This window comes from Ambystoma mexicanum, chromosome 2q, assembly GCF_040938575.1.
Source record: "Ambystoma mexicanum isolate Mex_15411 chromosome 2q, UKY_AmexF1_1, whole genome shotgun sequence".
Taxonomy (NCBI): domain Eukaryota; kingdom Metazoa; phylum Chordata; class Amphibia; order Caudata; family Ambystomatidae; genus Ambystoma; species Ambystoma mexicanum.
In genome coordinates, this window is record NC_090924.1 from 637832289 (window position 1) to 637859804 (window position 27516).

General features: G+C 48.6%; 1 protein-coding gene across 3 annotated transcripts in view; it reads right to left on the reverse strand.

The window, feature by feature from the left end:
- Positions 1 to 27516, reverse strand: part of CLEC16A (C-type lectin domain containing 16A) — a 1932649-nt gene that overhangs the window by 1683542 nt on the left and 221591 nt on the right. For all 3 annotated transcript variants that reach the window (XM_069647805.1, XM_069647806.1, XM_069647807.1), the window contains exon 3: positions 23992 to 24125. In XM_069647805.1, the coding sequence (XP_069503906.1) occupies positions 23992 to 24125 (134 nt within the window). The remainder of the gene's footprint in view (positions 1 to 23991; positions 24126 to 27516) is intronic.

Here is a 27516-nt window from a genome sequence, read left to right on the forward strand (position 1 = left end):
TGATCTTTCCCATTTTCACTCTGGCTGTGGGGGAGCTGTACAGCATTTTCACCCACCGCAAGTACCCAGGTCCCATCCCCTATTCCTTTAAAGTCGCCATCAGCCATGGCCATCAGACCGAGTCAAATGCCTTGACTGCGTCCAGCTGAACTACTGCTTTTTCATCTGGATCACTCTCTGTCTGCTCTATAATGTGGTGGAGCCTCCTAGGATTATCAGATATGCTTCTGCTTGGGACATACCCAGTTTGGTCAGGGTGTATTAGTTTGTTCATCTTCGGCTTAAGTCTATTCGCAAGTACTGCTGTAAGGATCTTGCTGTCTTGGTTCAGCATGGACAATGGTCTGTACGACCCACAATCCACACTGGACTTGCCTGGTTTAAGGAGGAGAATGATTACCGCCTCTGTGAGGGATTCCGGGAGTCTCCCCTTCTCATATGCCTCGTTCAGCATGGCCAGCAACGGGGGAAGGATCTGTTGTCTGTATGTTTTATAAAACTCGCTGGGGAGCCCATCCGTGCCTGGGGCTTTGCACGTAGGTAGATGCATCACCACTGCCTCTAGTTCCTCCAGTGTACCTGGGGCTTCTAGGTTCTCTCTATCTTCTGAGCTTAGTTTGGGCAATTCAAGGTCTTCCAGGACCTCTTTAGTTTCCCTCTACATGTCCTCCCCCATATCTGCATAGAGGTGTTTATAGAATCCGAGGAATCTCTCGACTTGGACATGTTTGTTATTGTTTAATGGTCGAGATTACTCCCATTTTAGAGTTAGGGCCAGTTAGGAATTCTACCAAACCAATCAAAAGTGTAAATAAAGGTTTTTGAAACTTGTATACATTGTGTCCGTCTCTACTACTGATACCATGCCTTTCTCACAACACCTACTTCCTTGTACCGTCACCAGGCTGGATGGGTGACTATGGAAAACAGGGTCAGATTTAAGTTTCTTCTACTGGTTAATCTATCTGTGGAAAGGCACCAATGCATCAATCCTCATCTATCCAACTCTACAAGCCTTCTCGAAATCTCCGCTCTGCCTCCTTCACTACCGTTGTGGCACCTTGCCCTCCCTGTGCTTCCTCCCGCTTCCGCTTGCATGTAATTCTCTTCCCCCGGGCATCCGATAAACAATCCACACTGATTTTTTCAGAGCAAAACAATCCTACCTCAGCACCTCCGAGTTACCATCTTAATCTACCCTCCATCTGCCCTCTAGCTAACATCTTCCTCTCCCCCTTCAACCTGCATCTTTCCCTCATTTTCTACTGCCTTCACTCTAGCCCTTCATTCATGATGGTCACTTCCCTACCACAGCAGGCCGTACCGCCCACTTAAAAAAAATCTAATGTTGATTGTCCTTAATCTATCCATCTATGTCCAGCCATGCACTGTCCCCGGTGACTGTTCCATTCACTCATCCCACAACCCAGTCATAATGGCACTCAAACTTACCTCATTGTAAGAAGCTCACTGCTTACCGTCAAATCTTATTGTTCATCTATTTAATATTTTTTTTTTATCAAAAGAGCATTGTTCCTCCCTGTATATATGCATAATTAAATACATTGGGCCTCATTACGAGTTTGGAGGTAGCGCCGCTTTTTGCGGCATGGCTATCCCCAAACTGGGTCCGGGTTCCAGAAATAGGGAATTATCGGGCCATGCCGACTTTGGCGGCCCCGGAAATTCCCATTCTCGGGACCCGGAACATCCCCATTCCCATTTGAACCCTCATAGGGCTCAAATGGGAATGGGGAGGATGCTAACAATGGGCCCGTTAATGATAATAATAATGTTAGCATCCTGGTCTGCTAGCGGGTCCCACTAAGGACGCGTGGTCTGACCAGACGTCCTTAGTGGGACCCGCTGCAGACCTCGTAATAGGGTGGCCCGGAATGAATGGTGCCAGTCCCTTACCGCCACCGTTCATTCCGTGGCCGCCTTCGTCGTAATGAGGCCCATTGTGTAAACTTTAACAGTACAATTTAAGTCTTCAACAAAGTAAAATCACTAGGTTTGATTTTTGACTCATCCCCGTCTTAGAACCACAAATTAATAAGCTAACAAGGTGTTTGTTAGCGGAAGGGGACTGCGCCACTGTGGCTCAATTATAGGGGCAAAACTAGTTTGCTGTAACTGCCGCAATGCACGTTTTTTTAACGGTTAAATGCCACAAAATGATGCAGTGTGCATCGGTACAAATAGCAGTAAACACACACATGTCTCATGTTTTGAAGTCCTCATTCTAGAGAGGTCAGAGGCTGTGCTAAGCTCGAGTAAACCGCCTTATCCCATGCTGAAAACGTGGGGAAGGGAGGCCAATGGCCTGAACATTTTATCAACACTTCTTTTCGTAACATTGTTTCCCACACTATTTGTATTTCGAGCTAAGGATTGGCAATAAGTTCATTAGTATAGGCCCTTTTATTGTTTAAACATTTTTTTATTGGTTTTACAACTTGAAAATAACATTTCCCCAACCCCCCCCCCGATCCCCTGGGACGTTTTCTTCTTCATATCTATTTTGTTCTCGTTTATACACAGTCTGTGAATGTATAAGTCTAGGAGCTTGAGGCGTTGAGGGCACCAAACCCTCCTGTATCGGCTTTGAGGAAGGCCAACGTTTCTCCCCAGTCCTTTGCAAATTTCTGTACCTCCCCGTTCAAGGCCATTGTCGCCCATTCCAAGGCCACTGTGTCCCATATCTTTCGTAGCTAGTCTTGGAGTGTCAGTATATTTGCACTCTTCCACCTCTCTGCGATTAGTGTTGTTGCCGCCAGAGTCAATACCACTCTTGCTTTTTCTCTATTGCTGGGTTCCCCCGCTGCCCCCTCTTCCCTCAAGCCCACTAGGATCTGTTCTGGTGGCCTACTTCCTCCCTATCCCAAAAGCCTGGTCTTGAACCCGTTGCAGTTCTTCCCAAAATGAACTATTTTCGGGCACCTCCACCATACGTGTTCCGCCGTCCCCTCATTCCTGCATCCTCTCCAACACCCCGAGACTTTTGAATAGATTCTATGTAGGCGTGACGGCGTGTAGTGTGTGTAGTGCCACCCAAATCGGCTTCCTGTAGCTGAGAGGCTTTGACCAATTTAGGAATTTTCCTCCATAACTTGGTCCACTCCTCCTTGTGCATTTCCCTCCCCATTATCCTCTCCCATCCGGTCATGTACGTCCATTGCTGCCTGGCTGGTGATAGCATCATCTAGTATTCTGTATAAACTAGAGATAAACCCCTTGGATCCATCATTTGACAGTAAACATTTCTCGAAGGGGGTGACCTCTCTGGAGGCTGCTTTCTTGTTGGACGGATACAGCAGTCAATGGCGCAACTGGGCGTACCTGAGCCTCTCCCCTTCACCTACCCCAAATGAGTTTGTGCACTCTGTAAAGGTCAGTATCTCCTCCTCCTGGAACACAACCCGTATTCGCTTGCATCCCCCCTCCTGTCATTTTTCTAAAATCTCCCTTCTCAGCTATGGGTGTGAATTCACCATTGCTGAATATAGGTGGGAAATGGGATGGGAAGGATGTTATGCCCCTCACTTTAGCCAGTCTATCCCAATTGTCTGCCATTAGGCTCGTGATTGAGCTTTCACACGTGTTTAGGCCTGTGTTCTTTCCGCAACCATAGTACCTCCTCTAAGTTAGGTTTTGTCACTGCCCAATCCATCTCTACCCATATCTGACCCTCGCCCTCTCACAGCCATTCCCTCACAACCCGCAGCTGGGTTGCTCCGTAGTATTGTCTGAAGTTTGGCAGGGCTAACCCCCCCTCCATCCTAGGGGCCTGCAGCAAATGCCTATTGATCCTAGCCTTCTTCCATTCCCATATGAATTCCTTACTCGGGGATTGTAGCTCCCTGAAGAATTTCGCCAGCACTGCTTCAGAAATGGCCTGAACCAGGGATAGCAAACGTGGCAGTGTGACCATTTTAACTGTGACCACTCTGCACCAACAACGATATTTGCAAAGGTCACCATTTGAGCAGATCTCTTTTAATCCCTTCCAAAATGGGATGGTAGTTTGCTGCGTACCATCCCTTGAGCGTCGGGGTAATCCGGACGCCTAGGTACCTAATTCCCCCTGGCGACCATACGAATGGGGTCTCATCTTTTAGCCTGTTGCAGAATTCCTTGTCTACGGATAGGTTCAACAGTTTGGATTTTCCCATGTTAATGCTAGCTTTGATTGATTCTAGGGGATTAGTCAGAGTAAGTAGCACGTTATCGGCGAAGGCCGCGACTTTATGCTGTTTTCCTTCAAATGGGATGCCGTGTATCTTATCTGTTTCCCGTATAGCTTGACGGAAGGGGTTAAAATAGAGAGCATACAGCAAAGGGGAGAGGGGGCACCCTTGTTTTGTGCCCCTACTCAGTCTGAAAGTGCATGACATAGTCCCATTTACCGTGATTCGTGTAATTGGCTCCTGGTAGATAGCCTTCACCATTTTTAGATAGTCCCCTCCCAGCCCCATTTTCTCCGTGACCTGGAACAGGTAGGACCATTCCACGCGGTCAAACGCCTTGTCGGCATCTAAAGAGAGTAGGATTGCTTGAGTGTCAGTTTTCTGTGCCTTTTCCACCATGGGCTACTCGCCTTATATTATTTGCGGTCTGCCTGCCCCTTATGAAACCTGCCTGGTCCCGGTGAACTAGCTCCGGGAGCAGACCCTCTATTCTGTTGGCTAGTATCTTAGTGTAAATTTTAGCATCTACATTAATCAATGCTATTGGTCTATACAATGTCCTTTCCATCGGGTCCTTGTGGGTTTTTAGGATTAGTGTCATTTTGGCATCTTCCAACGAGGGTGTTCTGAGTCCTGTGTTTTTGAACGTGTTGTAAAGATGGGTTAATTGCGGTACTAAGAATGTTGAAAATGTTTTGTAGAATGCTGCTCTGTAGCCGTCTGGACCCGGTGACTTTCCTGCTGGTAAGCTCGTGATCACCCTTCTCACCTCCTCCTCAGTGATCTCCCGGCTTAAGGCCGCCTGCGACTCTCTACTGATTTTGTGTAACTTAACTTTTTCCAGATAACCCTCCTGCGACTAGTCTGTGGGGTACTGTGATGTATATAGCTTCTCATAGAAATCGGCTAAGCACTCCTGGATATCCTAATTCTGTGTGACCTTTTCCCCCCACTTCCGTCTTCAAGGCCGTATTAACATTTTTCGCCGCCTTCCCCCTCAACAAGCGTGCCAGAAAGGCATCAGCCTGGTTTGCCTTTGCATAGAATTTCTGCCGCACTGAGTGTAAAGCCCCTCCGCTCTTTTGGTTCGTAGGAGTCCTAGTTACCCCATTGCTCTCCTATACTCAGGGGTGGACAGGCCTATAGGGAACTCTGGAGATTTCCCGGTGGGCCTCTGCACCTTGGGCCTCTTTTGTGTGGCATTTCCATATTTTCCCATAGGAAAAGCATTGGGCTTGCTGAAAATATGTCATATGGGGCCACTTTGTACATTATTTCCAGGGCCTCTTTTGGTCCCCAGTAAGTATTTCCAGGGCCTCTTTTAATTCCCAGTCCACCCCTGCCTATACTCTCTCTGGGAGGCCATGTTTGGCGTCTGCTCTACCTTCTGTCTAGCCATTTCTACCTCCCCCTCCAACTGCTTCTTCAGCTCCCCATGTTGTCTGTCCCTTTTAGCCTCGACTGCCACGAGCTCGCCCCTAATTGTAGCTTTAAAAGCATCCCATCTCGTATTCTCTGTCGTATCCCCCCCCTCTTGTTCTCTTCCATAAATTCCCTCATTTTCCCTTCCATTTCTTCTCTAAGCACCGGGTCCCACATGAGACCCTGGGTATTTCCATCCCCACATCCCCCCTTCCTATCTCCAAGTGTCAATTGCATGGTGACAATTTTATGGTCTGCAATTCCGATGGGGCCAACTTCCACCTCACTCACCCTACCCAGGAGGGCCGCCGACACCCACATATAATCTATCCTTGACTGTGTCCCATGGACACTCGAGAGGAATGTGTAACCCGCCTCATCCCCCTTCAATTCCCTCCATATCTTTTAAACCCATCATTGCCATTCGTTCCCTTACTTCTGCTGATGCCACCCCCCACCCTTCCTGCTTCCCTCTTCCCCGATCTGTTCTTCTCCCATCCCATACTATGTTGGAGGCCCCCATCAGGACCACAAACCCCCTTGCTGTATCCTCCAGCGTGCCTAAAAATTGTTTTAGGAATGAGTCCTGGCTTACATTTGGGGCATATACCATTGCTATTGTGTATTTGAGTTCCATGCAAGAGCCCTGAACTATAATATACCTGCCGCCCTTTTCCCGCACAATGCTCTCCTCCTGGAAATTTACTGTGTTCTTAATGACTAAAGCCACCCCTGCCGTTTTCGCTTCCCCAGATGCTTGGAAGATTTGATCAAAATCCCGTAGCCTTAGCCGCCTGTGGTCCTTTGCCAGTAAATGTGTTTCTTGCAACCCCAGAATATCCGGTCCCTCCTTTCTTGTGAAGCTCTCCAGCTTTTTCCTATTTAGGGGGGAGTAAAGCCCCCTCACGTTATGCGTTACCCACTTGAAGGATGAGGTTTGCCCCTGTGCCTCGAGTAGTCGCTCTTCTGTGGAGCCTTTTACGCTCACCTGGTATCCACGGGGACGCCAGCCAGCCCTGGTTGGATGATTTGCACTCTCGAACCCTCTCCCGGTCCCTTGGTAAGGCCTCTGGTTAAAGATGGGTCTGCAATATAGGAGAGCTGGATTCAATACCAGATTGTCTTTATGTTTTCCCACCTCCCTTGGCCTCAACTCCTTCCTCCTCTTAGGCCTTCTCCTCACCTTAATATTGTAAAAGGTGGATTCTCCGTCCTGCTCCTCGTGGCAGGGCGGGTAGATGTGGGGGTGAGCAGCGACCAAGTTACTTCACTGGTGGAAGCCCCTCTGTGGGAATCCAGGCCTGCTGAGGTTTGCTGCTTTACAGTCTTTATATGCAGTTCTTATGTTCCTCTTAGTTCGAATAATAATATCTTGCTTCTTTCCTTTTAGGTATGGAAAGGTATTTTGGTGTTGTCATGCATTTTGAAGATGAGCATGGGCCGGTAGACGAAAGCGCGGTGTGCGCGATGCTGTCCGGTGAGTAATGCGCGGCGCTGTTTCGCCTTTTATATTGCTAACCTGTGTCTTTTCAAACCTTGCAGGTTGCGATGTTCCTCGCCGAGCGCCGTAATGTTCCAGCAATTATACTGATCAGGAGACGACTACCCAGGTAAGAACTGTGTGGGTTTCTTCATTCGGGAGGAAACATGAGTAAACGCTTACTAATGGTGTCTTTCTTTCTCCTCTTTCCAGGTTATGGTATTCCAGGATGCATGCGGTGCCGGATGATGGAGTTTGTACCTTCAGGTGAGTGGAAAGTCAGCGATGGATTGAAGACAGGATACAGGCAAGTTTCGTAGTGTTCTTTCTTTCTCTCTGCAGGTCCTTGGTTTCAGGTAAGCTGGCATCAAAGAACTGGACACAGTGAGCGTTACGCTGCCCACAGCAGAATAACGCAAAGCATGTTCTGCTGTTTGGGTGCGGTTTAAATAAAATAGTCTCAAGTAAAGTAGTCCAGGTAAAATAGTCCCAGGCCTGCCACTCCCAAAATAGTCCAGGTAAAGTAGTCCCAGGCCTGCCACACCCAAAAGACTAGACCGCATAACTCCTTGTAACTGAGCTATGTGTGTGCCTCCATGTTGGCTGAAACCCCCCCCCCTAAGTTAAATAGTCCCAAGTAAATAGTCCCATTCTAATGTTGGTCTTCATGATGGTTATGAGCCTGGCGCCACAGGTGAGAGTCTAGGATGAGGTTTTAAGGCCTTTGACCTGGCCCTATCTGGAAGGCTGACTTGCCAGTGAGGGCCAGGGGCAAGGGTCATGACAGAGCCCCTCTTCCTGGAGCCTCAGCCCCCCCCCCATGGTCCTCCCCTCTGTCCAACTAAACCCATCAACCAGACCTGCAGCCCCCTTTGTTCCCTAAATGCCCCACCCCTACCCTTCCTCTCGTCCCCCCTAACTTTCTAACCCCGGTTGGCCTCCCAGGGGTTTCCTCCCTCGTACGGGTCATCTCTGCCCTGTCTGACCCCAAGATGTTTGCCCCCCTCTGCCCCTGCCCCTGTTATCGCCTCAGTGCCCACCACCCTTTTGTTTTAGCTCCTTTTTCTTCAGGGTTTCGCTCCTTTGGTCATATCCCCTCTATCTTCATGCGTTTCTCCGCCTTCTCCCCTTTCCGGGGGACCTCCAAATGTGGGTCTCCTCCTCCTCCTCTTCTCACTGTTGTCCATTGCCAGGGTGTGGGTCTCAAGTGATCTCTCCGGCCCGCCTGCTCGCTCACCCTGTTCCAGGTCCAACTGTAGCAAGTCGACTCCTTGTGGGGAGGTTATTCTCTTTTGTACCCCTTGCTACTCAAAGAGGAGGTTGAAGGGGAAGGTCCATTTGTACCCGATTCCTCGGGCCTTGAGCCCCGTTAGTATGGGGTTCATTTGCCGTCGCTTAACCAGGGTGCTATTGGCTAGATCTTGGTATAGTTCTATTCTGTGACCATCGTGACTTAGAGGCTCTCGCTGCCTGACGGCCCTCAAAACCATTTCCTTCTGAGCGTATCATGTACGCTAGAACATCTCTTGGTCTGGCATTTGCCCCCTAGTTGAGGCAGCCCACCCTGCGCACCCTGTCCAGTGCAACCGACTCGAGGTGGTTTCTCCGAACAGCTCTGCGAAGATGCCCTGTAACGTGCCTTTCAGATCTCTGTCCAAGACCGTTTCCGGCAACAGTTTCAAGCGTATGTTGATTCTTCTGGACCCATTCTCCACGTCCACCATCCTCAGGTCTAAATTTCTTGTTGCTGTGTCCAATCTTTCTATTGCTTCGCTATTCTCCATTGTCTCCTTATCTACTTCTTGCAGGCCTTTTTCTAAAATGTCCGTTCTTTCTCCCAGTTGAGCCATCTCGTGCTTCATTTCTGCCATGGCCTGATTAATATCTGATCTAACCAGCTGGATATGGTCCTGGAAAGTCCTGGCCAGGTTGGTCTGCAGGGCCAGCATTTCCCCATGAAGATCCTGGCGTGACATCTGAGCTAGTGGGGCGTCCTCTGCCCGAAGGGCCAGGCATGTCACCTTTTCTTAGGAGCTCCCCTGGTCCTCATTGTCCTCTCTAGGTTGCCACACTGTTGGGAGGGTCCCTGGGTGTCCCCCTGTGCCTGGCTGCTTTAATTTTTCGAGGCCATACTCAACAACTCTCCCATATGCCTCTACTTCCCCTGTGTGGGCGAGTCTTGGTTTCCTGTACCCCGGGCGGTACTCCCGTCTGATATCGTCGGGGATTCCCTCCTTCCCCTACTCGCGTCCAAATTTGAAGGTGCCGTCTCCTGCGGCATCCTTCTTGGATGTGCGTGCCGCCCTCTCATGTACTTAAGGAGGGGGGGGTGTGGATGCCCCCATCTTCCGCCTTGTGCCACCCGTATCCCGCTCCCTATCCCTCGGTGGGCGATTGGGTCCAGGTGCTTCTTTCCCTGTCCTCCCTCGTGACCAGGGAGTGGGTCCCCCTGCTATTGCTGTTGGGGCCTTATATGCCCTAATCCATGGGGCCTCTGGGTTTCTTCTTATCCTCGGATCTACCCCCTGACTGGGGTACGGTGCACATGGGCTTGTGTAGTGCCCGTGGGGCGGCTCACCTGTGCGTAGTGGAGAGGAGGAGTCATTGCTTTCTGGCTGCTGAGTTCTTCGTTCGAGTTTGCTACGTGGGGCAGTGTGTGAATAGGGCTGTGATACTTAGGGCAAGCCCCCAGCCCTGCTGTCCTCTGTCTTCTGTAGCGGCCTCCCACCCCGGTTGCAAGGCTGGGCTTCACTCCGGATCCTCGCTTCCTTGCCCAGCAGGGATCTGAGCTCCCTGTGACACTAGCTGTGGACTGCCGGTGACTAAGGACAGTGCGGGTCTTCCTGTCGTCCGAGGCAGCTTCGTTCACCTCCCCTCTCCTGCCCGCTCAAGGCCTCCCTTGGTGGCACCCCTTCGGTGATGGCTGTGTCCTTAGCTTGAGGATCCTGCATCCATGTTCTCCTCTGTGTAGGGGGGTCGGGCTGGGCTCTCCTGCGGCCCTGATGCATTCCCACGCTCTTCCCGCTCCATCCTTCTCGGGGGGCCTGTGAACGTGAACGGTTCTCAATCTCCCGGCGCACCTTTCAAAGTTGCTGGCCCAGCCAGGTCCTCCATGGGCTGTGGGGCCGCCCAGCCTCTCCGGTCCACTCCTCCTCCCCGCAGGTTCTCGGGGGCGATTCCCCTTGGTGCCCGACTGGTCCACTTTGCCCCTGATCCTGCATTCTCGGCCCCTGTGTGGCGACTGGGTGCTCTGTTCCTGGGCTGCCGCTCCGTTCACGTTTGCTCCTCGCTACGGGGGACCGTTGACGTCCTTTCCCCTGTCCTCCGTAGCGGAGTGGGCTTGTCTCCCTCCTTCTCCCCTCTCAGTCGTTGGGGGTTCCGCTCTTCTTTTATGCTCCTCGCATTAACAGGATGAGTCCCCCGGGGTCCTGCTCCTTTCTTTGCCCGGAACGAATGTTGTAGACGCGTGGTGGGACTGCTGAATTCCGCTTCGGGGCTTTGGAGCGCTGTCGGCATGTCTAGTCTGTGCCAGCGGCCATCTTGGAATCCGGCCCTTTTATTTTGACAAGACACCACTAGGATCAAGTTATTATTTGATGGTCGTAGCTTGCTCTATCTTTCAACCCTTTTTTGGAAGTTCAATGAACACCCTTGAACTGTGGTCACTTGTGCGTCTTACTGTTGATACCTTGCCTTCCTTACACGTCCTGCAGAGATATCTTCGTGGGTCCAGAAGAAGAGTGAACGGACATCCTGAACCCAAGAAGTCCACCAGCGCCATCCTGGAGGCTATCAGTGACCTGAAGAAAGCCAGATTGCTGTGGACCACCCAGAAGAGGCCCCCCCACTGGCATAGTGCTGCTCGATGCCCAGAGCATCCCAAGTGCCAACCAACTGAAGAAATCTTCAAGTGGCACTGCACACACAACAATCTGCCCACTTTTCCACAGCTGAGGAAGGCCAGTGTCGCCGCCTGCAGAAGAGTGCCCACCGGTGGGTTTCCTGCCATTCTGAACCTAAGAAGGAATCCAGAGGGTCAAAACATGGTGGTGACCCGCAGTGAAGTCCAGTACTTGAGTCCAAGTTGCCAGAGGCCATCCTGCCATCCATGCCACGGCTGTAGCACCGAAGAACCGAAAGGCTGCCAACCGCGAAATACTAAAACCCGACACCAACTTCTGTTACTGCACCCGTCGTCACAGAAGGTCATCGACCAAAACCAAAGAATGTATCCTCACCTCCCAAGTCTTTGCAAGGTCCACAGTGAGTTTCAGCTTCATGAGACATCCACAGCCCATTTATCAGCCCGACCAATGAGACAACTGTGACCGACCTTCACTGCTGCCTTTCCAACAGTGCTTGGATCCCCTTCTCCTGCTTGACAGCAACAATCCCAAGGCTTTTTCTTCCAGAGGGGGCCATCCTTGTGGAACATCATCGAGTAAAGCTGAGAGACTCCACCACTTTGCCTCTAAAGGCACCCAAGGTACTGTAACGAGGAAGAGGGGCTTCCACTCTCAGGGTCCATCCAAGGGTCCCATATTCGTCTTGGGCCCACCTCTCCTTTTGCTTCCCAGGTACTTTGGGGGGATGGGATCTGTAGAAACAAAAGCAGACAATTAACACAAGGACTGGGCATTGACATAAAAACAAAGTATAACTTACCTTTCCTTACAGGTTGCCCAGGTGAGGGTATCTCGACACAATTGCCTTTTTACTCCGAAATGTATTCTGCCAGTGCTGTAAAGTATTACCTGCATTTCTACATACATACCTGTGGGATTAAACCGCGTTTAGTAATCGTAATGCTTTTTAATAACCTATCAGTTGGTACATTGTTGCTGCACTAAGAATAACTGTGGTACCACACCGTACTGTATACATTGTACTAGCTATTTGAGTAGAATTTCATATTACAAAGTGATTCTTATTTATTTGTATTGTGAAGGCATCATGAAGTAAGACAGACAACAGATTCAATTCTCTAAATAAATGGTTCATTTCTCTATGTCAGTATGGAGTAATGCCTAACGTGCCCTATGCGAAGGTGGGATTTCCCCACCTAAAAAAACTAAGGGTAGTCTGTGTCAGTAAATTCAACTTAAAGGTCTGTCTGTGTCCAAAACCTATCCTTGCCCTCACAACTAAAGATATACAATGTGTAGGGATGTCAGCAACAAAGGAAACAGTGTTCCAAAAAAAAAAAAAAAAAAAAAAAAAAAAAAAGGTCTGACCTTCTTCCAGCTCCTGGCTTATTTCAAGCTTCCCCTGCCCAAAGTTCAAAACAGATCCAAAAGGCCTGGGGGGGGGGGGGGGGGGGGGGTTCCCTTCCCAAGAGCTCAACACAGTTCACAAAGTCTTGGGGTTTCCTTCCCCAAGAAATCAGCTCTTTCCTGGCATTCAAAACAAAACAATTCCAGTTCAACTTCTTAATCATCCAGGCTTTTCAAAAGATCTCAGAGATTGCTTTCTTTCTCATTCACTCCAGCAACTTATAACAATTCAGCTTCTTTATCTTTGATTTCCTTGGCTTTTTTCAAATAGGGGTCAAACAGGGTATGCGCAGTTGTCAGACCACATAGTCAACCCATTAAAGGTCACGCAACCGATAACCCTTGGCATTTTGTTATGCTTCTGTTTTCTTCAGGCTTGTTGCCAACACAGGTTTTCTCTCTCTGAACCTGTGTCATTGGTCAACACTCAATTCTGATTCTCCTTGGCAGTCTCTTGGCTTTGCCACAACGTGTATTTCACACAACTCACTCTGTGGTGTTCACCCTTTTCCACCAGCTTACTTTCACATTTTTCATAAGTGATTACTTGCTCTTCACTGTATTCATATGCTCATCATATCTTTCCTTTAGTTTGGTATTCAATAATACTTTTTGCACTCTTAAAAGTACTGATAACACGTTGTAGCTTGTTCGGTATTCAAAATGAACTAATAGTTTCAGTTCTTTCAGCATTTAAATATGCCCGCTTCCAACCCCTGGAGCACCCCGGTATGAGTGTTCCTTTCTTTACACTAACCGGTATGGTATGCGGCCGCTCCTCGGGGCGTCTTAATTCTCCTTTCCCTTCCCTCTGCTTGCGCTTCTCGGGAGCTTCAGAGAGCAGCGCTCGCCGTCCTCGAACCTTGCTGCACTTGGCTCTGCTCTTCCTGCATGGAAGCTATTGGTGGCCTGGGGTGATCAGGAGACTGCAGTGTCCCACAGCTCCAGCTCTGGACACAGGGCAAGGGGATGTGCAGGTTTCTCAACCCTCTCACAGCCCACTCGGGCCCCAGCATCACCTCCTGCTCCACACGGCATCCTTCCCCCCTGGATCCTCTCCCGCCCGCAAAATGCCTGCCAGCTGCGTGCTTCCTTTCAGGCGGGGTTCTCTCCCAGTTTCCCTGGCGGCCTCTCATTTTATACACTGCAGAAGCCAGGCCTTCAGGTTCAGCGATGCTGAGTTGTGGTGCAGGATTGCGCCTCCTTCCCTGGCGAGAAGATACACGACCACTGGTAGCTTGAGTGGAGGGGATGCTGACATGCTGAGAAGGTCTGGGTACCAGATTTGCCTCGGCCACGCTGGCGCGACGAGAATCATCCTGCACCGGCATTGTTTGCATTGACTGATGACTCATAGTAGCAGCAACAGCAACGGAAGGATTGCGTACAGGAACAGGCCTTCCAAAGGGAAGGAGAATGCTTCCACCATGCTGCCTGGCTGGGGAAACCTGCTGCCGAACCTCCAGCACTTGGTGTTTGTCGCAAACAGATCGATCTGGGGACTGCCCCACCTGAGGAAGAGGTTATAAACTTGATCCTGCCGAAGCTCCCACTCATGGCAAGAGCGCAGCTCCTTGCTGAGTGAGTCGGCGATGGTGTTTTTGACTCCTGCCAGGCCCAGTGCCACAAGTCCGGCACCTAACTGGAGAGCGCCGCGGATCTGGTGCCCCCAGCTTCCAGACGTAAAACATTGTGGCAGTATTGTCCGTGAAGACCCTCACCACTTTGCTCTCGAGGGATGGAAGATTTGACCTGAGGGCTCAAAACAAAGCCCGTAGTTCCAGGACGTTGATGTGTAGTGCCTTCTCCTCCGACAGCCACAGGACTCTGGCGTGGAGACATCCGGTCTGTGCTCCCCGACCTTCCAGGGAAGCGGCCGTTGTGACAGTCTCCTGGTATTGAGGGCTCTTGAAGTCTGTGCCACCGGCGATGTTGGAGTGCATGCCCCACCACCTTATCGCTCGACGGAACTCATCGAGCACAGTCCTGTCCTGGGAGCTTCTGGACACCTGGATCCAACGGGAGCCCAGTAATTCCTGTAATGGTCGCATCTGCAAACCGCAGAGTCGCACCAGGTAGATACATGACGACATCATGCCGAGCAGCGACTTGATGGTCCTCACTGTGGCGATCTTCAGTGCTAACAACCATTGCACCTTCCCCAAAATGGCTGCTATCCTCTCCTCAGACGGAGCGCCAGGCAGGATACCGTGTTGAGCCTGGACCCCAGGAACAGCGCGTTCTGCAATTGAGTCAAGCAGGTTTTTTCCTAGTTCACTTGGAACCCCAGATCCGTCAGAAGCCGGACAGTCCTCTCTGTGTGATCGACGGTGATGTCTTCCGACTTGTCCTGGATGAGCCAGTCATCGAGGTATGGGTACACATGAATTCTATGAATTCGCAGATGGGCCGCCACCGGAGCCAGACACTTCGTAAAGACTCTGGATGCTGCCTTCAGTCCAAAGGGGAGAGCCTTGAACTGGTAGTGCTTCGCTTGTACGACAAAGTGCACAAACTTGCAATGATTTACGTGCATGGGGACATGGAAGTACGCGTCCTCTAGATCCAACAATGACAGAAAGTCTCCCTACTCCTTTTGGCCGAGAACGTGCTGGAACGTGACCACCCTGAACTTCAGGGACTTGATGTACTTGTTGAGTCATCGTAGATCCAGAATGGGCCTCCAGCCCCCGATCTTCTTTCTTACTAGAAGTATCTTGAGTAAATTCCGGAGCCCCGGAGTCGCTTCAGAACCAGCTCTAGCGCCCCTTTTCTTAACATTGCCCGAACCGCCAGCAGCAGCTGAGGGATGTGTTGTTCCTGCCGGGCCACCAGTGGTATTCGCTGGCACTTTTGCTGAAACTCCAAAGTGTGTCTGTGGGCGAGAGTGTCCAGCACCAATTGATCGGTGGAGATGTTCTCCCACACTTTGCAGAAATTCGCCAGCCGGTCTACCACTGGGGTGCAGGGGTGGGGGCCTGACATCAAGTCCGGTTCAGTCCTGCTTGGAGGCCGGCGCACAGCCCTGGGAGCCTTGACGACAACAGCAGCCACCTGCAAAGGCCTTTGAATGACCCCTGTAGGCTCCGTGGGTCATAGAACAGGAGGGTTGGCGGGAAGAAGATGATCCACTGCCGAAACTCTTTGATGATCTACCCGACTTCCCTCCTGAGGGACGAAAGGGGCCATCTGTGTGTCGGTCTTGATGGCCTGAAGAGATTAATTGACGGCCTTGCCGAAAAGATTTTCTCCATCGAACGGCATGTCCAAGACCCACGTCTGGACCTCTTGTCTGAAGTTGGCGGCCTTCAGCCAGCCACGACGACGGAGGCGAACCCCGTTTCCCATCTGCCAGAACCCCATGTCCGCAATGTCCAGGGCCATGGTCATGGCGTGGTCCGTCGCCACCTCGCCTTCCTGAAGGATTTACATTGCCTCTACCCACTTGTCCTCTGGGAGGAAATCCAGAATCGGAGCCATCTTATACCATAGCTCCCGGTCGTACCTGGCCAGGATCGCTAAGGTGTTGGCTGCCATGACTGTCGTTGCTGCTGAGTAAATGACCTTATGTCCCACTTGTGTCCAATTTCTTCCCCTCGCCGTCTGAGGGGATAGAGGTTGACGACGACGGGTTGGACAACTTCTTCCTAGCCGCAGCCGAGACCACCTAGTCCGGCGATGGTTGTGACTGCAGACATTTGGGTGCAGATTCCCGCACCCGGTATTTCTTTTCCAGCCGGTCCGTCTTCGCCGGGGCCGAAGCGGGGTTCTTCAGCAGCGCCAGCCCCTCATCCCAGACGACGTTGAGGAGCAGTACCGACAGAATGGTCTTCCTTTTCGCCTCCTGGGGCTGATCAGAGGAAGCCCTCCTTCTCTTGTGGGTTGAGCTGAAAGAGTTCCGACGCATGGGCGATCATGGAGTGGAAGGATCCCACTTCGTCCAGCGGAGAAACCCTTGGTGGAGGAGAGATAACGCCATGGTCTTCGGTGTCCGTCGTCGCCGTGTCCGTCCCCACGTTGCTAGTGGGTGGAGAGCAGTGACGGTTGGAGTGGAGGCATAGGGTGTGTCCTCCTTTTCTTCGGGGGGGGGTGGCCCCGCTGTTAACGGGATCGCCGCTGGTGGTGGTGTCGCTGGTGGTGCAGTCGGCATCAGCTTCTGAATCTCTGACACCAGTGTATGGAGGGTCGAGAGAATTGGGAACAGGGTTGCTGGGCCCATTACCTATGACATCGCCACCAACGATGTTGTCATCGCCGCCGTCGCCTCCGGCGGGCATCTCCTAGACGTTCTCGTCATCACCACCCTCCTTTGTGATGGTGTGGACGGAAACTAGGTCTTCCTCATCCAACAAAGAAATATGCGTGCCTTGGAACTTCCCCTGCTCCCCTTCTTTGGGCCCTGAGGGGTCGGCTTCGGGTTAAGGTCCGGCATCCTCTTTTCCGGAGTCTTCTCCACTGATTTGGCCAAAGCCTCCAGCCTGGGAGGAAGAACTACCCTGACCGCAGCCGGGGTTACCCTGGACCGGGTCAGCCCCTTTCGCCTTTGAGAGGGCGACAGCAACCAGCTTGTTAGAAGAGGCCGATTTGGCCTGGATCACCTGGGCCATAACTGGCAGGTTGGACACCTTGTCCTGCATGGCTTTCTGCGGCTTCTCTCTCAGCTTCTCCGGGGTAGCTGACTTTCTCTTTGACGAAGAGCTGGAGCAATGGCTGGAGATTGAGGCTGATGGAGGCGATTAACGTGCCTTGACTGTCGTGGGATAGGCTTGCGCGGCAAACCCGACGGAAGGGGACAGTGCTTGGCCTCATCCTGGGCTCCCACAGATGGAGCACCCTCAAAGGTCTTAGAAGCCCGCTCTGCCTCTAATCCGGATGAGGGACACCCCTGTGGACCACACAGAGTAGAGGCCTGGGGCTTTGAGCCAGCTCGCCAGAGATACGTGCCAATCCTTCATCGTGCGCTTGGAAAAGCCATGGCAGATCTTGCAATCTTCTTCCTTGAGTGTTGGGTGAAGACATAAAGGCACTAGGAATGCTTGTCATCCGTGAAAACATTCCACAAACCGCAGCTGGTGCAGAGCTTGAAGACGGAAGCACCATCCTTCTCCTCCAACACGATCCAGTGCATTGTAGGCTGATGGCCTTCTGGAAACTTCCAAGAAGAAAACACTCGCTGATTTTGCCCTTGAGGGGCGATGAAAGATGCCGAAAAATAGATCCCTGTTAATCGGATGAATAAACAATGGCGCACACGCTCTATTGAATAAAAATAGGGGTTTCCTAGCCAAAAAAATATGCAAAAAATGCAGAAAGCTCAAAGAGCGAAATACGAGGACTACCAACACTTCAAACATGCGGTAATAATCTGAAGATGGCTGTCAAAGGAGGGGCTTAGGGAGAGGGCAGTCAGTGGCTGGGGCGGTATGACCCAGAGATCAGTGATTGGTTTATAGGAGAAAGACAGTTTATAAACTAAAGTGAAACAGTTTTTTACCGAAAATTCCCAGCCTGACGACAGGGAATATTCCTGAGCATGTGAATCCATGCCAGACCCCATGCTGGAGAAGTGAGGATGACCTCTGATTCCTCACAGTATATATGCACCCAATCCTAAGACAGTTAATAAATGAAATGTGTTAGCACATAACAGTGTGTGGGCATTTCATTGTGGGGTGCTTGGGGATTCACTGTACCTAAGAACCAGACTGCATCACCTCCCTTGTGTCTCAGCCTGGGTTGCTCGTCCATTGCTACCATTGGAGAGCCATTGCTGGGGTGCCTCTGTGCCTCTGCCCCAGCCATATAGTGGCTAGGACAACAGATACGCCCCTTCAGTCTTTACAGACCTTGCCATCAGAAAATCTCCAAAAGTGAATTGATGTGTTTTGAAGTAGGCACAAGACAAGAGTCAGGAAAACATTTTGGATACCTTCTTCTAGCTAGAATGAAAACACATATGTCCCGTGCAAATACATTGTTTGTAGCTCCTCTTTCTGTGGCACTGATATTATGAAGAATTATCTTCTTGTCTGTCTTTCGTTGTGTACCAACAACAAATGTGATGCAGCCAATTCTGAATTCCACACCATGCCGCAACAAAGTCTTTTTGGGCCATTTGTGCATTCAGGGAGATTTTTGGAGCTAGGTAAGCATTAAATTAATATTTGGTGTTAATGTCACTATTAAGAAGTTCCTTTCACATATTAAGTATTGCGAAGGCATCATGAAGTAAGACACAGACAATAGATTCACTTTTCTACAAAAATGATTTCTTTTTCTTAAATGTCAGGATGGAGTAAGGTCTTGCCCTACGCGAAGGTGGGATTTCCCTACCTAAAGAAACTAAGGATAGTCAGTGTCATTAAGTTCAACTAAAATGTCCGTCTGTGTCCAAAACCTATACTTGCCCTCACAACTAAAGATATACAATGAGTAGGGATGGCAGCAACCAAAAAGTGTTCCAACAAAGTTCGGAGCTTCTTCTAGCTCCTGGATTGTTTTTCAGCTTCTGCTTCCCCAAGTTCAAACAGCTCGACAAACAGGCCTCTGGGTTCCCTCCCCCCAAGTTCAACACAGTTCCAAAAGGCCTCGGGGTTCCCTTCTTCAAGTTCAACACAGTTCAAAAAGGCCTTGGGGTTCCCTTCCCCAAGAAGGCAACTCTTCCAGCTTCAAAATCAGATTCTATTCAAATCTCTCAGCTTTCAATAATGATTCCAAATCAACTTTGTAACCTTTCAGGCTTTTCAACAGTTCACTTAAGATTGTTATTTTCTTCAATCACTCCAGCACTTATACAAAACAGCTTCTGTATCTTGACTTTCCTTGGTTCAATCCAAGTAGGGGTTTCTCTGTCTACGCGCAGTTGTCGGTCCACCCAATACAGTTCACGCAACCGATAACCTGTGGTACTTGGTTATATTCATAGGTTCTCATTGGACTTTCTTGCCAATGCAGGCTTTCTCTCCCTGAACCTGTATCATAAGTCCATTATGTTCCATTATGTTTCTCCTTGGCAGTCTCTTGACTCTGCCATAACGTGACTTTCATACAACTATCTTCATGGTGTTTATTCCTTTTGACCACCTTGCTTTCACACTGTCCAAAAGTGCTTCTTTTCATTTGCTTTTCACTTAGTTCATAAGTGCCCATTACTGGTTTTCACTTTGTTGATACTTTCACATTGTCCATCAATGCTTATTACTTGTTTTCACTGTGCTCATCAATACATATCACTTTCTTTTCACTTGTGCTGTATTGTCACATACTTTGCATACCTCTTCTTTAGTTCGGTATTCAATCATTCATAAAGTACTTTGCAGCTTGTTCGGTATTCAAATTTCTTCAGTTCGGTCTCCAAAAACCATTCAGTATAGGCTTCTGTTTGATCAGCATTTCCATATGCCCAATACCAGCCCTTGGAGCATCCAGGTAGGAGTGTTCCCTTTCTTTCACTCGCCAGTTCTCTTCTCCAGCTTTCTCTTGCTCCCGGTGTGCTTGTCGGGAGCTCTGACGAGATGCGCTCTCCTCTCTCAAACCTTGCTGCTGCGTTAGGCGCACAGCTCCTGCTGTGGACACACGGCACTACAGGAAATCTTTACGCTCTTGTGGCCCGCTCGGGCCCCAGCGGTTTTCTCAGTAATCTGCAACGTATGGCATCCTTTTCACCTGCCACTTTTCAGCCTGCTTCACATTGGGTTGCAGAGTCCTTCTCCCGAGGCGGGTTTCTTTCTTGCTTGTCTCTCCTTTTATGCACCTGTAGCATCTCAATTGGTTGCAGGTGTGAGTCATTTGCCTGACTAATGGAAAATGCCTGGCCTTTGCAGTGGTACTGCATAGTCCTCTTCCTCATCTCAGTACCAACGTAGTGTGCATGAATGGAAGTGTGCACAACTCCCAGTTGCCTTCTCCTCATCACAATCCTAAAGGAATATGAGTGTGGGACAGTTTGTGTGTGTGAAAGAGGGAAAGACTAACAACCTACAAAGGCAGGGGGCAGGGAGTAGGGTGTATTCGGATAAGGGAAAGGGGGCTACCATGCCTCATCTAAAGACATCCAAAGGTCCCTCAACCCAGGTGATCCTCCCTCGCATATCCACCACCAGGGTCAGAATCTAGTAGCGATGGCCTTTCTCTGGCCAACTGAGAAGAGTCTATCAAGGGGAAAAGAAGGGAGGATGCCCTCAGATTCCTCAAAGTATGTCAGTGCGGTGCATGAATTTGCAGTAGGTTGGCGCAACTGCTTGGAGCTGCTATTAATGGAAATGTTTTGTATTTGTCAGATATCAAGTATATTTCACAATACTCCCAGTGCCATTTTTGGATTTTTTTGGTAAATGCATGAGCCGGATCTGTGCATGCTTGAATGCCTTTTGACTTATCCAAGGCTTGTACCTCTGCCACGCTATCAACAATGGAACAGATAAGATCCTTTCATGTGGTTTATTAGTAACTGCTGTTGCTAGAGTCATTTGTTGGCATTTATGCTGCTGCTTTGGAGCAGTGATGGTGGTGGGATTCGCTTCAAGATTTCGATCAGTTTGCTTTTTTGCTGGCAAAGTTGCATAGATGCATCATCATGAAACAATGAACGTGGCACAGAAGAGAATTTATAGCACTGTAATGTCTCAAACAAATCTACTTCATACTAATCTGCTTAGAATAAGTAGCTGGGCAAATAGTGATTGATCTGCTCTTAACTCTCTACCAGTACCAGCCACTTTAATTTATTTCCTTCTTTGTGCTGAAAACATATTTAAGGCATCATTAAGAGTACGGCTCTGTGGGAAACAATGGGAGTAACGTGGAGTTAATTCCATTACTGCCACATTGCTGCACCACCCTACGATACGTTTGCTGGTAAAGTGACGGATAAACGTCCAGCTAAAAGCTGGAGGTAAATCCACCACCTTACTGCAAGAAATCAGCAAAATCAACACAATTATAGCCAGGTGTAATTCTGCAGAAATCCCCATGGAGTCCTGTGTTATGGTATGTGGTGGCTCCAGGAAGTAGGGAGAGGGGATGTCAAGAGAAACTGAACCCCAAGAAGCTGAAAGCCCTAGGTGGGCTGAGAGAAATCAAACCCAGCGGTGGGGTGGAAAACTGAAAGCCCAAGGCGGGCCAAGAGAAGGCAACCCCCATGGTGAGGTGAAAAACTTGAAGGTCCAAGGCAAGCTGAGAGAAACAAAACTTCAGGCTGGGGTGAGAAAGCTGCAAGCCGAACGAGGGCAGAGTGAAACAAGAGAGCCCAAAGACAGGGTGACAGAATGCCGAACCCTAGACGGAAAAGAAACACCAAACCTCAAGGTGGGGTGGACAGCCGCAGACCCAGTCCGGACATAAGAGACATTGATTATACAGAGTTGAACTTTAAAGTCCAAGAGACATTGAGCATTCCAAAAATGCCTGTACATCAGTGTGGATAACCTACTATGCAAGTCATACCAAAACAGGGGAGCGAGGGGGGTTGCTTTGTTTCTTTGAGAGTGGTAGGGTCTGAACTTAAACAAATGTAGGTTTTAGACATGGGACCTTTTTGTGTTGGAAGGAGACATCCAGACAAGCACCAGTTAATACGTTGTTGATATAAAGTAGGACCCAGTTCTCAGGATTTATGAAGAGCATATGTCCCTTTTTTTGATCCCTAATAAAAACAAGGTGTGATCACAACGCCTCCTTATCCATCTACTAATTCTGACCTACCACAATCTATTATGGTCTATGGAGCATAGCTAAAGCTTTCTCAAACGAATGAACTTGATCATAGCTGCTCAAAGAACCAAAGTCATGGATAGGAGTGGGGAGTAGGCTGGACCGGATTGGAGGGAAGGAGAGAAGAGAGGCGTCTGACTGGGAAGGAATTGCTACACTCTAGAATGATTGACAGGGGAAGGCATAAGGATCAGAATTAGTCAGGGGGTAGGAAATGTACTGCTACTAACAAACCGTACTGAGAACTCACCCTTCTGCACACACCCCTCAACCTCTGAACTAAACACAACCATACCTCTACAGCACCACAAACCACAAGTACTTCACAACACCACAACAACGTAACAAACCACACATAATCTTGCCCAACATCACATGGTGGCCACCAACCGAAAATCACACCTATGCTCAGTGAAAGGTGTATCCAAACTGAAGCTGCCAACATCACATAACAGCTCTCTTGCTCTTTTTCCCTCTTAATTCTACAAACCACCCCCCGCCCTTCTTGCATTACAGATCCACCAGAGCGCCAAGAGACCACGCAGGTGGCATCAGTGTGTGGTATAAGAACCTTTAAAATAACAAGCTGTACTAAGAATTTGCTGCAAGTTTGTAATGCCAACAACAACCTGAAGTGGAAGTTCACATGTGTGTCTCAACTGAACTGAATTTAAGGAGCCAAATGTGGCAAGTCTTTCTGTTAGACACCCATATATAAGAGTTTGTGACAAAGAGGTAGCCCTTCTGATTCAAATGTAGATTTCCAACCTGCAAACATTTTTCTCCCACCTACACACCATCAAAAAATGGAACACATCTGGGTGTTACCCGACGGAAACTGTACATTTCAACTTCTCGTATGTGACAAAGGTTTTCCATAGTAATTTAGAAGCCCGATAGACCCTGCATACTGAAGTATGTGTTGGCGCTTGATTATGCATGTGAAAGCACAGCATCAGTAACGGATTTCAAAAAAGCATGCTCTGATTGGTTCTTGGAGACAGGACTGCTCAATAAAAAATAAAAAAAATGCCAATAAGTGTGTCCAGGAATTTTCTCGATATATGATTTTCCTCTTCAACACCTTTTGAGTAACAGATTTCCCTGGTGAGTCATTTAGCATCTGACAATGTGACAACCCTACCTTCAAAAAGGGTCTAGTCAAAGAATTCTAAATAACTTGCACATACTGGCACGAGGTGGTGTGTAGGACGGTTTTTCTCCACATCACAAGGCATAGTGTAGATTTGCATCACATTGTGATCAAATATGCCATATGCATGAGCATCTTTTGGATTAAAAAGCACCTGTACAAGGGTTCTTTTCTTAATGAATGGTTTTGGCATGATTTTCATGCAAGCAGAGAGACGCAGATGCCTGGCAGGGCAACAGTATGATTTCGGTGTATATAGGAGGGTAGAGACTTATAAAAAGACTGCTAGATAAAGCAAAATTCTTTACAGGAGATGTGCTGCTTGATGTGCAGACAATGAGGCGATTGGAGAGCTGCTGCGACATGCTCTCTAGGTTTAGGCATCTGATCATCCTTGTTGCCTCACACAATCAATATAGGGTGAAGCTCTTGTCGGATTTTCTGACGACAAACACTCGCTAGGCAGCAAAGAGATCAGATTAACACAGCCCCACATCAAACAAAATCCAATTGTACTTCCACATCGTAGACACTTTACACTGGCTCCCAATAAAAGAGAAGGTGGAATTTAACCGCTGACTAGTGAATAGAGCACCACATAAGAGTTCCTGCGTAACTCAGTCTAAGCAACATAAACCTTTCTAACCTAAGTAGTATCTAAAACATAAAAAACAAGGCACAGCCATGAATTGAACAAACAATTTCATCTTTCAGTAATAAAACGTGCAAGGACAAATTAAAGTAAGGAACGTGAGTGCTTACATAGGGAGGTTTCATGACTGATATTTTCAAAGAGAATGTTCAAGGTCTGAAGCAGCTGGACACAGACATAACGACCAGATTTCTGACGCAGAATGTTCAAGAAGAAAACAAACATGTTCTTCTCCAGGAAAAAGCTACAAACAAATGAACATAGGTTACAGATATGCTTCAATGTCATTCGATAGTGTGTTATAATATAAATTGATGTCTGCCAATAATTTCAAAACAAATCTGAACAGATGCAAGGCGGCCATAATACTTTTTTTGTAAAACCTCACTGTGACCTTTTAATCACAGTGAGGAACCAAAAGGAACACAAAGTTATTTTGCAAGTGGGCTGCCCATGGCCATAACACTTCGAGTCCAATGGAGCTGCGGAACACTATCCCAGGGATTTTGCTAACTTCACTTATGAAGCTTATCCCAGCAACCATGCACCACACAAGGTCACTGTCAAATAGACGGCAGTATAGTGGCTGAAAATAAAAAGCCCATACTCTGGCAATTTCAAAATGTTGAAGTCTTACCATAGCAAAACATTTCACATAAGTCTGGATGAAGGCACCTGTTAAGAATATACGTTGGAGCATTACTTCTCATCTTAATGAATGCAACGTTATTTTACAATTCTCGCAGTCTTCAAGAAATTGGAGATCATTTCAAACTCTTAATTATTAAATTGCGAAAGTTAAAGTAAAAAGAGTAAGCAGTGAATTGTGGAAACCCTTGCACCAAGATGATCAATTGCTTTCACAAGGTGTACAATGGATTGTTAACCTACAGTATAACAGAACTTGTTTGCTAAACCAAGTGTGCAGAGAAGTCCTCATGAATATGTTAGTTTTGCCCAAAGAAGGATGGCTGATAAAATGATTAGATCTGCTTTGCACTGGCGGGAGGTGCAGAACATTAGGATCATTTACAAGTGCTGGTAAGAATAATATCATCAGAGTGGGCAATCCGGTGCAAGGTATTCGCCTTTGTGAGACTGTCATGTGTGTGTGCAGTGCATTCAAATGATCTACTTGCAGGTATGAAACATTCAGTCCTCAATATTGTATATATTTCTTGATCATTTATTTTGCAGCGTTCCAAGAAGGGGAGGGAGTTGGAAGGGGAGAGACAAGACAACAGGGAGCAACAGAAATCTGATCATTTACAGGTCTTGGTACATTAAGATCAGCGGAAGAGCTAATGAATGGGAAGGGAACAAGGGGCAAGTGCACACAAGAGCCTTTAGGAGAGTTGCAGCAGCCAGGGCACAGGAGAGAGATGGACAAGGCCCAAGTATAAAAGTTCATCACAAATGCAGAGTTTTGCAACTGGTTGTTAGGGAGAATTCTCCGTTTAGGCTGAATTTCCTAACCTAGTGAGTCCCCCAGCAGCTTTGCTGGATTTGTGGGGTTTATTATTTTCTCCTGCCAAGAGTGAGACTCTTTTACCCTCACTCTTGGGCATGATTTGAGTGTGTTTCTTTGAATCTAGATGTATTTAATGAGCTATGGGGTCTTTTACTCCATAGGGCTTCAAGTGTTTTTGTGATGTGTGTTACACAGCACCCTCAGTGCAGTGACACGGGGGTGTCATAGTGACCCCCCCAGTATAGACTCCATACCCTGGGACTGACTACTGTCTCCCAGGGCATGTAAAGTCACCATTGACTTTACTAGTCTTAAATTCTGAACAGAACCAGTACAAACCATCATATTGTGGACGTACTGGCTGGGGCAATTCAATTGCCCCAGGGTCTGTTAGTCGAGGGGGCACGTCTCCGTCCCCCCTGATCGAGTTTTGGCTGGTGGCCGTGGATACTACTTTTAATATTCAACCGCGAATATTTTCCTATGAATTTCCCATTGTTTTAGGCTACTACCTTTATGTAATTATTTACGGTAGCCTCGAACATACCGCCGGTTTATTTAATTAATATTAATTCTCCGGTTGGTATTTTTTGCCAAAGCTTGATTCTAAAATGGCGTTTGTGTTCTCTTCTGTGACTCGAACCCAAGTCGAGCCCTTTGTTCCACTTTTTGGCGGGCTTCTCCACAGAAGCCCTCCAAAGTGGTGCCACTCTGTCTGGGGTACTTAGGAGGGGTGGAGGGGAATTTAGGCACCCTGGACGGAGTTGCCTAGGCAACTCAAGTCGCACTCCGTCCTGATTGGCCCAAGTGGCGAGCCGGCCGGCTCACCACTTAGCATGTTTGAGTGACAGCTAGCCTGAGTGAATGGGGGTTTTCTGCATAAAAGCAGGGCTTTGGGGACTGGAACTTCAGAAGTCGCCACAGGACCTAAGAATCTGACGAGGGAGAAGCTGAGCCGACCGGCCACGACACCACCACCGGTGGAGCCCTGCTGGACCATCTCACCACTTTTCCCAACGACAGAGGAGATCTCCCGCCGGAGAGTCTTCTTCCTTTGACTGGTGGGGATAACCAGTTTCACCGTCTTTTCGCCTTCCCGACATACCTCGTGGCCGCCTTGCCTGTGCCAAGCACCCCGGCAACCGGGATACCACGTTTTACCACGACCGCGAACAAAGGTACCACCTTTATCCGGAAAACTCTGCGGCTGGTTTCTTCCCTGGTAGTGCAACGACCTTCATCTTTCCTCCAAGTCGAGATCTTCTCTTCCCCTGGACGACGACACAACTTGCACCCACTGCCAGGAACAACTGCCACCGCTGGAGGATCCTTCCCACTTAAGGTACCGTGTCCCGCACGGCTTCCCTTGCTACCGACTGTACGGGGTAGATTTAGCCCCCAGCTTTCGAACCTTGGTTAGCCTGGGACACCCTGGCTAAACTTTCCTAAACCCTCTCTTAACTCTTTTTGAACCCTCTGTAAGACTTTCTAAGCCTAGTGTAACTGTGTGATCTTGGGCGCATGTGTGCTCTGCTCTCTCTAAGAGTGGGCCCAGCCTTTGGACTTTGGCTCACCAGTGACTTTTGCTCTTCTGCCTTGCTAACAGTGTTCCTGAACCTTAGAGTGGTGTACCTTTCCATACTCTGTCTTTTTCCCTCCCTTTCTCACAAACTTATTGGAGTGCCATCTAGTTAAGCGCTCACCTCTGTATGAAAATAAGTGATAAGGAAAAAGGGTGTATATATTACAATAGTAACTGTGTTTAGAATATTTTACAACAAGAGTGCTGGAGTGTTTCAAACCGTGTGTTTTTAAATAAATAATTATATACTTTGATACCAAAGCTCTGGTCAGTGTTTGCTTGTATTATTGTGTCCGAGTGCCTATTGTGTATACTTTGCATACTGCCTAACTCTTCTTGAGAGATGTTGGACTGCTCAGCCACAGCTACCAGGTAAATCTGGGTGGTACAGACTGCTACCAAGTGGGTTTACTGCCAACACCTGTAGTCTTAAATCTTTTGCAGTGTTCCTTAAGGGAACTGCACAGGTTTCTGCCTAACACTGGTACATGCCAGCGACAGAGTGTCTTCAACAAAGAGGTTCACTGTGTCTGAAATGTTCCTTTCAAAGTTACGTTTAGAGGTTTTTTTCTGAAACGTGCC